We start from the raw sequence: 14,906 nt of genomic DNA on the forward strand, positions 1-14,906 counted from the left end.
CTGAGGATTAATTGCCTTAGTGAGCCCCTCTTGAAGCATGGCCTCGTGCTGCTACATTAGGGTTTTGTAACTTGCCATCATCACTGTGCAGTCAAAGCTAGCTGTTCAGACTTCCATTCAACTTCTGTTGTGTGACTTCATAACCGAAAAAGCCCATTTCTTCGGAATCAACCTCTGGATACTAATCTTCTGTATTCAGATTTCATCCTCTATTCTCAAAAGCTCTAAACCTCGGCAATAATCCCCATTCATTTCCGACTCAAATCCATTCTTAGCTTACTCTTCCCAGTTGAAGGGCAGTACTGCATACTTGTATAGCAGCACTGACTAAAGTCACACCCTCTTTTGTATTTGTTGTGGATCTGGTATCCTCATTACAGCTCAACTTTGCGCCGTCTCGGTAATCACATTGCCGAAGGTTACCGAAGATTTTACCATTTGTTACCGCTTTGTATAGGCAATACAAATCTCTATTACCGAGGTTACTATTCCTATTGACTCGGTAATAAACTCGGTAAGTAGCCGTCATGCAATCAAAAACAGAACCATAACACCCGGTGTGCAGACAACAGGCTTACAGTGGCTATATCTGTTGAATGTTTTTGATGTGTATTCTGTCTGTTTATCTTTCTTGTCACAAATTCAATTGTCATCATTGTATGCTTTCATTGTACTATTACCAAGATATTTGGACACTGACATTTCAATGCTTTGAAGCACTTAACAATGCATATACTATCTGGACTATTAGTGTGACTGTTTCCCAATTTCTGTTGTGTTCCTGCTCATTCCAGTTGTGATATGATCCTTCAGTACTGATATAATTGCTGTTGTATGCTTGGTTAGTGATGATAATACTAATCAATTACTAAGTTATAATGGTAGACTCTATTCTGGTAACCATGTCAAGCATTATCAGGGTTTTCACAACATCTTACCACTTTGAATAGCTCAAAGAGATCTATTTCACTGAGATTCAAATCCCTATTGACAGGGTGATTAACTCTGTGATCAGATGTCTAAAATTGAAGCAGAGATATGACAGACAGGAACTCAAACAGGGCAGAGAATGTAAGAAAATATGTTCATTGACATCATCACTCACACTTGGCAGACCTCTTATGACATCTGTTTGATCATCAATGGTTGATCGTAACATACATATATGAAAGCCATCAATTTGCTGATTGTACTGTAGCAATCAGTGACTGATAAACACATCATAAGACAACCTCCCTGTGCTCTAGATATGTCAGGCGCACACCTAAATAATGAAACCATATGCCTGAGCCCAAGGGGCATTCATATGCAACTTAACTGTTCTGACACCACGTTGGCATGCCTATGCACCCTCTAAAATGTGATTTTACATGTGACACCATCATAACTGTTCATGACACCAATCAGCAATAGCATCTGCTGAAATGGAGTGACTACTTGCAATGAATGCTGCTAGATATATGACTGACTCACTTGTGCATTCACTACAATCATGTAATTCATTATGGATAATACTTGTCAGCTACCATGCACCCAACAGCATCACAGGCACAGATTATAAAATGGACTGAGGACCAAAATTGTGCAATAATCAAAACAGAGGTTAGAGAACATATAAGCGGTGAGGAGTGAGAAATGATTACCAAAGCAATGTTCTAGCCATAGGCAAGGCATTTGAACTCACAATTCTGTGGACCCATGTAGATTAAATGATGGATGATGGGCTCAATAGTTGTTGGTACGTAGATGGTACCATGTCTGTAGGGAAGCCTGGATATGTAAGTTCAATCATTGTGAAGGTCATGAAGAAGAATAGTGGGGTTATCAAGGCATGCACAAGTCATCCAGAGTGGGAGATATGTAAGATTGAATGTCTGGAGCTGAGGAGGTAGTGTTACAGATGTGACAGTACTAGACATGTTGCCTGCTTGCTCTGAGATTTCAAACTGAAGGGATTGTATTGCCAGACATGGCCCGCTTCCCAGCAAGTCTAGTGACTGATATGTGCTCATTGGGAGTCACATGATGAAAGCCACCAGTTGCCATATTGGGCACCACTGGAAGGTGTTTCATGGGCCCTCACCCCAGGACAGAGCAGCCAGCCACAGCATTTATTTGTATCTGTTGGTGCAAGTCGTGTCGTCTGGGAGTTTCAAATTTTAGGTCCCGCTAATAGGACATTAGTATCAGTTACTTATCTTTGCTTATCTGGGCCTCAAAAAGTCACGTGGACTCCTTCCATATCGGGCGTCACTGTAAGGCGTTTCATGCCCTCCAGTCATAAGAACGATTCCTTCGTACCTCAGGGATCGTAATCTGTTTATGCCCTTTGATATGGATTGGAAGAAAGTGAACAGAAAGAAGGCTGGGAGGCAACACAGTAGCAGTCATACGCACCACAGCAGGCTATTGGCAGAAAGGTACAATATAACTGTTGTTGTTGGCATGCAAGTGGTACACCCGTACATGCATATGTGTCTTCCTCTGTGCTCTCAGTATCTTACAGTCCCAGGGGGTATGTCTTGAAGCCAGAGTCTACCATGAGTGCAATGGGATGTTCCATGCACCCATGCAGTTGGCATTTTCAGCTTTTCCCAAACAAGCAGTTTTGGAGGGGTTCACTTTCCACTACAAGGTGGATGCCTACCCATTGGACACCATCTACCCTCATCTCAGCCAAGAGATGAAGCAGTTCTTCACCAAGTACAGCATCACCATTCCTGACACCCCCAGTGTTTGTGACCTGATTGAGGCAGCACCTCCACATCTGTTCAATATCCTAGTCTGTGTACAATGAGGCCATGCCCACAAACTGTCTGTCCTGCAAATCTGTACTGATGACTATGTGACCAAGAACACCATGTACACAGCACCACAAGAGTTCACAGTGAAATTGTTGTATTCATAGGTGAGTCAAAACACATGTCAATTGAGGCAGAGGACAAGAGATGATGTGAAGTGTCCAGGCATGAGGTTCCAGAAGATTGATACCTGCATAAACATCCTACAACCCCTAAAAATGCTTCATTGCCAACATCAATTATTGAAGTCATGACAGCAGGCCTCAAGGTGATAGAGACACCTTCATCATCTGAACATAGCATTCAGAAGTCATGTGGGCATGGATTGATGATGATCTTGCCCACCCACCACCACATGGCATGGACTCCATTGCCATGTCCTTTGCCACTGTTCAGGATGACATCAACAAGGCACAATATGCAGGTTGTATAAGGACTTACATGCAAATCACTGGGTTACTTGTCATGATTGAATTGACGTTGAGGTTCTCAATGGCAACACCTTCAGCATTGGGTAGCTGTGCTCTATTCCCAAGGGCAACAAGACACTGTCAGAGTGCAGCTGAAACTGCTTGGACAGTCCATGCATGTACAGAGACATTGCCATGGCTTGTCATTGCAGCATATGTATCACGTGGTCTCACTATGGTGGCCGAGGCTGGGGAACCTAACTCCGACCCCGAGTGATAGTAGCCGATCACCCAACGACGTAGTGACAACGCGGTGAAGTCAAATCACTGCATCATTTGTGGTGATTCTCACCCCGTTACAAAGACCCATGTCCAGGGTGATAGTCACCATCAAGTTCACGTCCATGACATGTGACGTGCGACTGCACGGACTACAATGATTCTCACCCACTCGAGTAGTCCAAAATACTGTGTATGTGGTACTTATTGATATCACAACGTGAACAAAGATAGTATCATCATTGATGACGGGATCCATGTACACAGTACAGCTCGTAACAAGCTTCTACTCAAATTAACTCAATGGGGCAAACTAACCATCAATTATCTTCCTCATACATAGCACGAGCAAGGCTCCCACTTCGGTCAACAATGGCCCATTGACCTCAGTCCAAGATGCGGCCCGCAAGGCATTGAATGTTCTTGACATCAATGACCTCATATCGACCTGTGTTACTGTAATAATGGATGTCAAGACCGCCTGGTGCTGCACGGCTGTCAAGAGTGCAGGTACAAATACCTGCCAGTACGACCTGTTCAGGCTGCACAATGTTCAACAAGGGTGATGCCGGCATTTCGACGACAAAAATGTCTTGCAGCTCGCCATAGAACGTCTGCAGTTTGAGGATGGTAGGCCGATTGCAGTACGACACATTGCAGTCAACGAGGCTTTCGTACTGATCAGGAAACATGTTAGCTCAAACTTGCAAAAATGTTCAGAATATATTGTACATACCCAGACATATGACGCATTCCTAGAATCCTCACGCATACCTCCGAGCGTTGCGGTGCAAATGAGATCGCCACCACCCAAGATCTGCACTCTTCAAGTTCCCCAGCGAGCGATCTCATTGGGGACGAGGAGCCGTACGGAGGGTCCGGGAATGTCATACCGGGTTGCTAACGCGCCTATAATCTTGTCTCGCAGGCTGTCGGCAAGCCTCTCCGGGGCACGACTGGGTGGCAGCAACACACATGTATCATCTGTGCCATCGGTGATAGACATGGCAGTGAGGGTACAATTAGTATTGTTTATTTTAGTGATCAAATGTCAGACGCTTACAGCCAGGTATGGACGTAGAGATGTCCTGAAGAGGCAGTCGCAGGCTGAGGATCTCAGTGGCATTATATACCACTTTGAGCTGAGCAAGGTGTGCAATGTCGACAACATAGTGGTCAAGTGCAGCAAACGGGAAGCGGTGGCTGCGGATGGCAGGCTTCAGCATCCCACAGTACCGCTCCATTGGAAAAGCCCAGGACGCCCACACTGGCCCTGACAAGACTATGCTGTCTGCCACATGGAGTAGGGCGTGTATTGTCAACGGACAGGCGGCAAGGCACGCGGGATTGTTTTGGTAATAGATGCTGTGATTCTGTCCAACTGACGTGAGCCTTTGACAGCGAAGGATCGAGCTGCCCTAGCACTCACGCTTCGTATTCCACAACCCATGTGGCCAGGCCGGTCCGTATTGAATCGATCTCTGCCTTCGTGAGCTCGAATTGTAGACATAGATGCAGAATTTTGACGAGTTTGATGAAGTGATTATAGTACCTGTCACGCCGGAGATGCCCCCAAAGTACAATGGGCGCGATGTAGAGGGCCCAGAATGACCAGCTGTCAGCACTGCATGCACTCCTGTCGGTCGCAATATTTGGTGGACATTGACCATATACAGAGGGGATTGTAGAGCCCGCGGCTGCCGTCGCCTCGCCTATGGCAGTCCATGCTTCAGGGTCTAGCTCATAGTCCTCGGTACCGCTATCAAGGCCCTTGTACTTGCCTGTCCAAAGCGACACCAGGTTCTTGACGACGTTCTCCCAGATCAGATGCATGAAATTGTACGGAAATGAGTCTGGGAAGCTCAGCAAAGACAGACATGACAGGAGCGGTAGGCCCTTGATGCTGTATGCTTTTGCTAGCCGCTCCGGCACCGCATCTGAATTCGCCATTTGCACTTCCTGTGCTTGCACAAGGAACATCTTGTGATCTCGGTTCGGTAGCTGTACTGGATCGTAGCGGGGCAGCTCGTTTGCACTGGTGACATTGGGGTGGTTCAGCGGGACGTAATAGGGACTGCGAGGCTTGTTTGGGATGTGTACGCCAATCACATTGCACATGCGACAAGGACACTTGCCATTGTGGCCCTTCATGCGCATGACCATTGACATCGCGGGAATGTCACCGAAGACGAGGATGAGGTAAGCACGTAAAAGGAACACACTTCTTGTCAGGATGTCAAAGGTACGCGCTCCGATGGCGAGTTCAAGCATCTCCATGACAAGCGGCCACAAGAACGAGTCAAAGTCCACCGGTTTCTTGGGACCCGGGACGACACCGAATGGCAGCCAGGCAGGCTTGTTGAATCGGACTTCAGGAGGGAGGTTATAGTTGAAGCCGAGGAGTGGCCAACAGGTCTTGTTGCGGCGGCGGAATGGGCCAAAGCCGTCTGTTGAGAGACCAAGAGCAACATCACGTGGATTGGAGAAGTGCTTGTGATGGAGCGTCTTGTCGTGGATCTGTATGTGCTGATTGAGTTTTGAGTGGTATGCCGTGCTGTTGTAGACGTCGGTGACTTTGTCAGGGTCATGCTGGTGCTGCAATCGATGTTTCATCTGCGTCGCCATTTGAGTATTGCCTGCAAATGCTTGGAGGCGTGGGGTAAGCAGGATGTACAAGAACTGTTTCTGTGGCTTCCCATTGCTGCTCCGACGTTGTTTGTTGCAGTACGGACATGCATCAAGACCAGCATGTGGCCCGACAAAGCAGCAGCACGAGTTGATGCAACAGTCATACTTGACAGGTGTGACACCAGAAAGGAATGTGACGCGTGAGCGAAGTCGGTCTGTAGATGGCATAGATGAACCCGGGAAGGCGTACGGGAGCTTCTTCAGGGTCCGTTGCGTAAGGCGTTCATCTGTCTTGAGTGCAAACACACGGAGTGTGGCCTTGTCCGATTCACTGAGTGATTCGTCTAGACGCAAGCCTCAGCACCAGGCACATGGACTCAAGGCGGCATGACGTACATGTGGGTCTGTTCTCTGCCTCAAACTTGACCCCTAATTGGTCCCGGCCACTCAATCCATCATGGTCCTTGCTGCTGTCATCCGTAGCATTGGCGGCAGACATGATCTCATCAACATACTCATTCCAGAACTCGTCGTCATACTCCTCGGCATCGTCATCAAGCTGGGAGGCCTCGGATGTGTTTGGTGGTGCACGGGCGGGCCCATGGCCAGCGCTCTCTTGCAGGTATGGTTCGTCTTCTTCATCTGATGGCACATCCTCGACAGTTGTCTTCGTCATTTAAGAAGGGTTAATTATAGTTCATTAGTGAACCTAATCAGGATTAAATTGAGTTCCTCAAGAACTATGATCAGGTATTCATTCCGTTAATCATGGGCTTAGGGTGGTATGATTACCTCCATTAATCCATGTTGGCATGAAACCATATTATGATCCCAAATGAAGTCACTAGCCCTGACACAAAGGGCTAATTCTCTGCAAATCCCAGTCAATTTACACTGAATCATGGCATAATCCCAGTCATGATCATCCTTAACCAATTCATGACTCTTAATCCGAGGGATTGATTGGTTGCTAATCTCAGGTTGATCAGGATTAGACTGCATCATGGGAGGGTGCTAGAAATGTGTCTAAGTCCAGCAATTGAAGAACATGACATAGATCAATAACATCTCAGACATAACAAGACAGTATGGTGCAGTGGTTACAGTGTATGCTTCTTTGCCCAATAAGGTGATTATGTAATGCTTCAAAAAGTCGCTGGTTCAGTCCTGGCTTCTGCACAACATTGTTTTTTAAATTGATCTGATCACTGTGATTTGTTCTGCAGATCATTGGGCTAATCAGCACTAATCTGACATCAATATATCAGGATCAGCAGCCAGGATTAGCATTGAATTAATGATTACATTCATGATGCCTGCCATAGATTAGCTCTGAGATTAGGGCTTGACAATGACTGGTTAGGATTGTACATATGTCATGATTATGCCCATTTCAGCAGGATTAACACTGAGGTTATGCCATGATTATGATATCCAAATAATGGGATTATGTTAGGATTAAGAGTCATGAATTGGTTAAGCATGATCATGACTGGGATTATGCCATGATTCAGTGTAAATTGACTGGGATTTGCAGAGAATTAGCCCTTTGTGTCAGGGCTAGTGACTTCATTTGGGATCATAATATGGTTTCATGCCAACATGGATTAATGGCAGTAATCATACCACCCTAAGCCCATGATTAACGGAATGAATACCTGATCATAGTTCTTGAGGAACTCAATTTAATCCTGATTAGGTTCACTAATGAACTATAATTAACCCTTCTTAAATGACGAAGACAACTGTCGCTCGTTGCGGGCGCCCACCACCGCTCCAGGTACGTGCACTAGCCTCAGCAGCTGCACGCCGAAGCTCAGCTACAGCATCATCACCTATAGCTTCATGTACATCAACATCAAGATGGTGCTCTGACTAGTCAATGTGCTCACCAGTTGTACTATGTCCAACTTCCAAGGCTTCTTGTGGCTCAACGCCCACTTCCTCCATTGCGACATCAGAATTGCCGGTGCCGGTTCCCTCAGAATGCAGTGCTAATGCGGGGAAGCATCATTGGGATATGAGCAAATGAACTGTCTGCAAGGATGTTCAGGGTACGTACCAAGTCCTCCCCCTTGAGCAATTGTACTCGGCCCTGGGCCTGCCACTGCATTACTCCTCTTGTGCCGTGTTTGCGTACTGTTCTGTGTTTGTACAGCAGGCCCCAAGGGCTGTACAACACTCTTCTTATACACATAGGTCGCCCGCACATGCGGTTTCGCCTGACCTTTCAGGTGACGCTGTTCGGTCCTGGGATGCACAGGCTGGCCACAGCAACAACACGGAATCTTCTACCCAGCCATGGATTGTCAAGAGGACACTTCAGGAGGAGAGATTTGTGAGGTCAAGAGGATGGGCTGGTGCTCAAGAGTTCAGCGGAGTTACGAGTAAGGCAATTAGCGATTGTCTTTGCCGTGGCACGATCACCCTCGCTCAGTCAGCAATTAGTGACAGCAAACTGAAACAAACACGGTTATGCCTTATATATGACAACACCTGTGCGACGGTGTGTGCTCCAAAATCAATCCCCTCGACGTTGCTGGCAACGTTGGCCCTTACCTTTCATCTTTGCACTCGCACCCTATCATTGTGGTTGTTCAGCTGCGCATCACAGAGCTAAGACAAGAAGAAATATGCCCACCAAAGCCCAGCTTGAAGCCGAGCTCACTCGCATCAAGGAGAGTGCAGCTGAAGCCGAAAGTGAGTCATCCTCACTAATTTGCTATTTCTCTGCACTGACGATGCGCAGGCCGAGCCACAAACAAGCAGGCACTGCGGGTTGCCGCAGAAGAGCTCGCAGCCGCCAAGGTCAATGAGCTCAATGCCGCCCAAGAGGAAGCAGCAACAGCTGCTCAGCTGGCCGCCGTGGCAAGCACGGCAGCGACCAACCAGGCACCTGTGGCACCGCAGCCTCCCGCAAACAATGCACTGATCCCAAAGCCATGCGGAATGCTGGGGACAGGGAAGGGATACACCGTGCAACGTGCGATGGGGCTCGCAGATGACGACACAAAGTACTTGTTGTGTATTGTCAGTAACATCCCCCAGTGCGACACGATGTATGCACTCACCAGATCCGATCAATCAGCGCGTTGTTCACGAAGTCACTATGGCCTTGAAGATCAACTGGCAGAAGGACTATGCACATCAAGACCCCCTAGTCCTTTGTCGTCTCTTCCGTGCGGTGCGTCATTCACTGACATCTCGATCTACCCACCGGCGGTCAGTCTAACAACACCTAACTTAGGCCCAGGAGGCAGAGCCGTACCTTGCCCGTTTTCAGGCTAGCTGGGCGACAGCAGATCTCTTGAAGCAGTTCTTGTGGAACCACCGCAAGAACACGGTCAAGAAGGGGTACATCCCTCGCCGTGCTGAACGTCTTCAGGGCGGTGGCAGTACTGGCAATGGCAGCGCGGCACCAGCTGTGCAGGCCAATGGTGGTCCCGACATGGAGTGGAGGGACATGGACTAGGTGCAGACCGAGGTATTCTTCATTGTAGCTCAGACGTGGTGGTAGTGACCCGTGAGAGAGGTCGCCGCTCGTTTGCTTGAAGGCGTGTGTACGCGCCATACGCTCCTTACGCCTTCGAACTGTTCAAACTCATTTCCCCATTTGGAACTGCAGTGTTTGCCAGGTCGACCGCGCGCTATATGTGTTGTCTCGTTATAATACATGCTGGCTGTTTCTCTAATCCATGAATTCACCGAAGCTAGAAACCCCGCAATGTTCACCATTTGGGATAGGGATACTCACTGTCATCCTGATTGTCTAATCACTACAACTTAGGCTATATATGACTATGTACACAGTTGACATTCACTGATCAAGATCACTACACAGCTTGGTGAAAAGTCGTCAGAAAGACCTGAGTGAATCTGGACATAAAAGCGGTGAAACTCACTCATTCTAGCCACCCGCAGACTGGTCGATAAGCAGCTAGAACTCGGTGAAAATAACCCATTACTGTAGGAATATGTACTCAACACTGCGGTTCCTCACTGAGTTCAATTCACCAGGTGCTGCTGCCATAGTGTCTGTCCATGCCTCCAGCAACAGATGTTATTGGTCCCACAGTACCAGCTCAAAAGGGCACTGGAATTTAATGAGGTAAGGGAGCAGTGGGTGGGTTGGAGTAGCTTTTTCAGGGGAAAACAACTGATGATGGCCATTGGTGGAGAGCATAGGACAATTGGCAACTGAGACTGAAAATGCATTGACAGAGTCAGGTATATTGTGGGTGTTGTTATGGGCAGTGTGACTGGATGGAGTGGGTCAGCAGAGTCCTGGTCAACTGACAACTACAAAGAGTGATGGGGATGCTATTATTTGGAGCGGGGAAAGTTGTTAGGGCCAAGCAGGGGAGGAATGCAATCCAGGATATTAGGAAGTGCAGCAGACGTGAATGCAATGTCAGTAATCCTGGCATTCAACAGGCTCTTGACCTTCATAAAGATGTCCCATGTAGTACCCATTCCACTGTATAGTGAATTGCACGGGTAGACCCCCGGGTGTGTGGGGGCCTACCCGTACCCATACCCGCAGGGGTCAGGTACCCCCTCGGCGGGTACGGGTTGTCCGTGGGTCCCGCGGGTCTCCGCGGGTGTAGGTATTGGTGACAGGTCGGGCAGGTGAGGAGGGCCAAGTTGAGGGGATGGGGGTGCGAGCGTGCAAGTACACGGGTGCACAGGCGATTGTGCGCGCATGCGGCTGTGTGCACAGGTGGGCTGGTGGGCAAGCGAGGGGCAAGCGAACGCGCAGCTGGTGAGGATGCGAGTGAAGGGATCGTGCGACCGGGCTGGCGTGCATGCATACGTGCGTGCGAGCGTATGTGTGGGTGGATGAGTTAGTGGACTGGCATGAGTGGGCGAGCCTGGCTTACCGCGGGATGCCTTTCTGGGGAGTTGAACTGGTGTGCTCAGCGCAGGCACCGGTGCATTCTCGTCAGCGGGAACCAGGTGGTTGCGAGACGCGCAAAAGGGTTGCGCAGGCTCGCAGCCAGCTTCATGGCTGCATGGCGGTGGATCTTGACACGCTGCAAGGCCGTCTGGGCGTGGCGAGGCCGCTGGAGAAAGGGCGTGATGTGATACGTGTGCGTCATGTGCATCGGGGCTGCACTTGAACGAAGGTGGGCAGATATGCGCAAACACGTAGGATGGGGACAGAGGAGTGGATTCGTGGGAGGGTACTCACCTACGGCATCTGCTCACCGCCAGTCCGCCCTCTCTCAACCTTGCCCCTACCCATCCCGCCGTGTTTGCTTGCGCTCAACCTTGCACGTGTGGCATTCATTTGTCGGCTGTGCTTGCATGCTGGGCATTGGCCCTGCCTGCTGGTGGTAGGCGTGTGTTTTGCCTGCGCGGGCAGCTTAGAGCTGCTTCGCTCGCATTTGAGACGCAAGCAGGCCAGTAGCCGGCTGGTGTTCACTCGGGTTTGTGGCGCAGTCTCGCACCGGTTCTTTGCGCATCGCGTTGTTTGTCCTTCTCCACATTGAGTGCAAGAATGGTGGTGTTTGCGTCAGCAAGGGCTGGGCAGCAGCGAGATGCATGGCTGGATGTGTCAATTGGTCATCCAGGCACAGGGGAGGGGGAGGGGAGGATCGATGCAAGAGTGGAGAGACTCAAGTTGTGTACTCAATGTGTTCGGGCGCTCGCGCAATGGTGCAGTTCCCACGGGAATTCGAACCAATGCGTCTGACACGAAGTGAGTCGCACCGGAGCGACGGGTACTAGTGGTGGGTCCGCGGGTCCAGATTTGGCTACCCGTACCCCTACCTGGCGGTACCCGTACCTGTGACCCTCGCGGGTTGCCCGTACCCCTGCAATGCACTAATTCCACAAGGCCTAAAACATGGCACCAATGCTCCACTCCATCCATGACTTGCACAAACACAGAGAATTTGATATCATACATTATGAAGGACATGGACTTATCAACAAGTGATGTGTTCCTCTCTGCTATGTCAAGGCACATTCTAACATATACATTAGCACTAGCTCCAGAACATCCAAGGCCCTCCAGGACAGGCCTGCACTCTGATGCATGTCAACAACACTCTGGCCATGCACAGTGTTTGGTGCCAGTGCAACTATAAATGATGTATATCAGTACTCAAGGATGGCCTAAACCTGACACAAATGGTGGAACACCAATCCTCAGCCTTTGTGACAATGTAATGACCAATGATGGCCATCATGCTGCCCCTGACAATGTCATCAGAGTGCTCTACTCAGGCCACTGGAATTCATCTCCTATGGATGCCATCAAAAACCTCCAGACAATCTCCACACTTGAGCAGAGTTCAGCCCTCAACTCTGACATTGACTATGCCTCTGAGGAGGCCTTCATCCTGGCTGCACTCTGATGCTGGCTCTTGGTTGGCATAGAGACTGAGCACACTATTGCATTTGTGAAGTTTGCAATGGCATCATATTTCCTATTCTTGCCTCCCTTTGATCATATAGCAGTATGTACACTGTTGCTTGTTGCCTACAACTTACTGATGCAATGTCACAGATTGCATTCCAACTGTCATTTGGTGGACATTCAGTTAGTAGTATCTGCTCCCTACTCAATTACAGTGCTCATCAATCATGGAATACAGATCATGGTCTGTGCACATGCTTGCTTCAGCAAGGTTGATGTGCTAGTCAATTTGGGTATGGTTGAACTGCCGGACAACAACAACCTCCATGAAGACATCACCATCAAGACCACTTTAGACGGTCTGATGGACAGCATATGTCAATCTGCACATGAACTGTCTGACACTTTTCAAGAAGACTAATTGTATGTGTGAACAGCATGTACCTGCATGCATTGTCATTCACAATTATGTGCAGATCTCATCATGATACTGCACTCATTTGCTGCTCTCAACTGTATCATTGATCTGCCATATTGATCTGCCATGTGGCACTGCTTCAATAGTTTTATGCAATTCTGTATTCTATCAAAGACCAGTTGCTCATACCTGAAAACATCACAGCTGTTGTATTTGTAGCATGTCCCCAAACAGATGCCTTAATTGTATACATTACTGACATCCACAATATAATCTTACAAGTTTGTTCTGGATCTCCAGAACACATCAATGCATGTACTGTATCTCTTCCCTGCTTCAACATACCCACTCTGTAGTGTACTCTGGCTCCAGATGTTAGAAGCAAACATCCAATTCTAATAGATATTAGACTAACATGTCTTCAACATACTACATGCATAGGCTTTGGAGGCAATCATGTGCACCTTGACTCTTCTGACACCATATTGTGAAGCTTACATGCCCTCTGAACTGGAAAATCACTAAGTCAATGACCATTCATGACATCACTTAGCAGTAACATCTGCTAAGCCAGTACTGAATTGGAGTCACTAATTGCATAGAAACCTGATAGATACATACCTGACTGTAATGCCACCACAGACATACAATCATACATTCACCTAGTCTAGATTCTGAATTTATTGTGTATGTGTCGATAACCTCACTGATCTTGCTTGCACCCTGTACATCAATCATTGGACTTACAAATCCACACATGTCTACAAACATAGTCCCAACAAATACTGGGTTCATGATCTACCATTCAAGATACATGTGTACACATAATTGTGAGTCTGAATGCCTTGCCCAAGGCTAGGACATTGCTCTGGTAGTTACATATCTCACACTCCTTGATGTCACTATGATTGTACAAAGTCTGGCCATCTGTCTGATTTTGTGATCTGCACCTACTTGATACCGCCAGGCAGCTCTCATAGCTATATTCTGGGACTTGGCATAGTGATTTCCTTCCCTAGCATAGCTTTGCACTGCTGTGAACAGTTTGTTGAATGCCGTGTTAAGTCTTACATCAAACTTCTATTGTGTGGCTTCAACTCTGAACAGACCATTCCTTTGGCATGAGCTTCTTCAAACAATTCATCTGTGTTTGGGATTCATCATTCTCTACTATGATCCACATAAATCCTGATAATAATCATACTTCATTACCAACTTAAGGCTGTTGTTTCCTGGCTGAATGGCAGTACTGCAACACTTGCACAGCAGTAGTGCTACATAAAGGACCTCAGGAAGTCAAGGAGTCTTGCAGAATTGTAAGTACTTGTCCTTGACTCATTTACACCACTTCCCAAGGCCATTCTTTAAGAACAATAGCAACATAACCTCCCATGACTGTTAACAATGAGGCAAACTATGTTACAAAGTCATCCTATTACAGCCTCTGTTTCATTACTGTGAGTAGCAAGGGATTGGCAAGGCATGTGAGGATACACATTTTCTGTGTACAGCCTGAGGATAGCACAGTCATTCAACATTGGTTTGACAACAGCTTGATAACCTGATAACCAACACAGCATTTCCTTTGTATACCACTACCAAACCATTATAACTCAGTAACTGGCTGGTAATGACCGTCACTTACCAAGCATACAATAGCCCTTGTATCAGTACTGAAGCCATCTGGCCATCACAAGTAAGAACACAATAGAAACTCAATGATAGTACAGGTGATAGTTCAGATAGTAGATACAGTGATAAGCACTTTAATAGTAATGAAACATTGGTAATCAAATCCCTCAGTAATAGTACAATGAAAGTGTTACAGTAATGTCTGTTCAATGGTCAAAAAGGAAGATAATAAAAGACAAAATGCATATCATTAACCATCAGTGATGCAGCCACTCAGTAAGAGTACCTATCTCAGTTTCTATCAGCCCTGAGGCTATTGAGTATCTATCCCTAACACATTTGTTTCAGGAATGCAGTCATTAACCCACTGGTGG

The 14,906-nt window shown here is 47.6% G+C and overlaps 3 protein-coding genes across 3 annotated transcripts; 2 read left to right on the top strand and 1 right to left on the bottom strand.

Annotated features, from left to right (window-relative positions):
• Nucleotides 1-5,902: 5,902 nt before the first annotated feature.
• C8Q71DRAFT_682898 (uncharacterized protein) lies at nt 5,903-6,454 on the bottom strand (the record flags this gene model as incomplete). The annotated part of the gene is made up of 1 exon (XM_047919778.1): nt 5,903-6,454. A coding segment is annotated over one exon (552 nt), but the record flags the coding sequence as incomplete, so codon positions are not given.
• Nucleotides 6,455-8,751: 2,297 nt separating this feature from the next.
• C8Q71DRAFT_725821 (uncharacterized protein) lies at nt 8,752-9,590 on the top strand (the record flags this gene model as incomplete). Its single annotated transcript, XM_047921724.1, has 4 exons — nt 8,752-8,818; nt 8,868-9,148; nt 9,207-9,302; nt 9,366-9,590. 4 exons carry the CDS (start codon nt 8,752-8,754, stop codon nt 9,588-9,590), a joined length of 669 nt encoding a protein of 222 aa, XP_047775908.1.
• Nucleotides 9,591-10,429: 839 nt separating this feature from the next.
• Nucleotides 10,430-12,480, top strand: C8Q71DRAFT_725822 (uncharacterized protein; the record flags this gene model as incomplete). Its single annotated transcript, XM_047921725.1, has 8 exons — nt 10,430-10,528; nt 10,620-10,683; nt 10,748-10,812; nt 10,839-10,931; nt 10,963-11,208; nt 11,271-11,460; nt 11,511-11,819; nt 12,233-12,480. The coding sequence occupies 8 exons, from the start codon at nt 10,430-10,432 to the stop codon at nt 12,478-12,480; spliced, it is 1,314 nt and encodes a 437-aa protein (XP_047775909.1).
• Between the last annotated feature and the right edge of the window lie 2,426 nt (nt 12,481-14,906).

This window comes from Rhodofomes roseus (genome assembly GCF_022264815.1).
Source record: "Rhodofomes roseus strain CIRM-BRFM 1785 chromosome Unknown C8Q71scaffold_19, whole genome shotgun sequence".
Lineage (NCBI taxonomy): Eukaryota > Fungi > Basidiomycota > Agaricomycetes > Polyporales > Fomitopsidaceae > Rhodofomes > Rhodofomes roseus.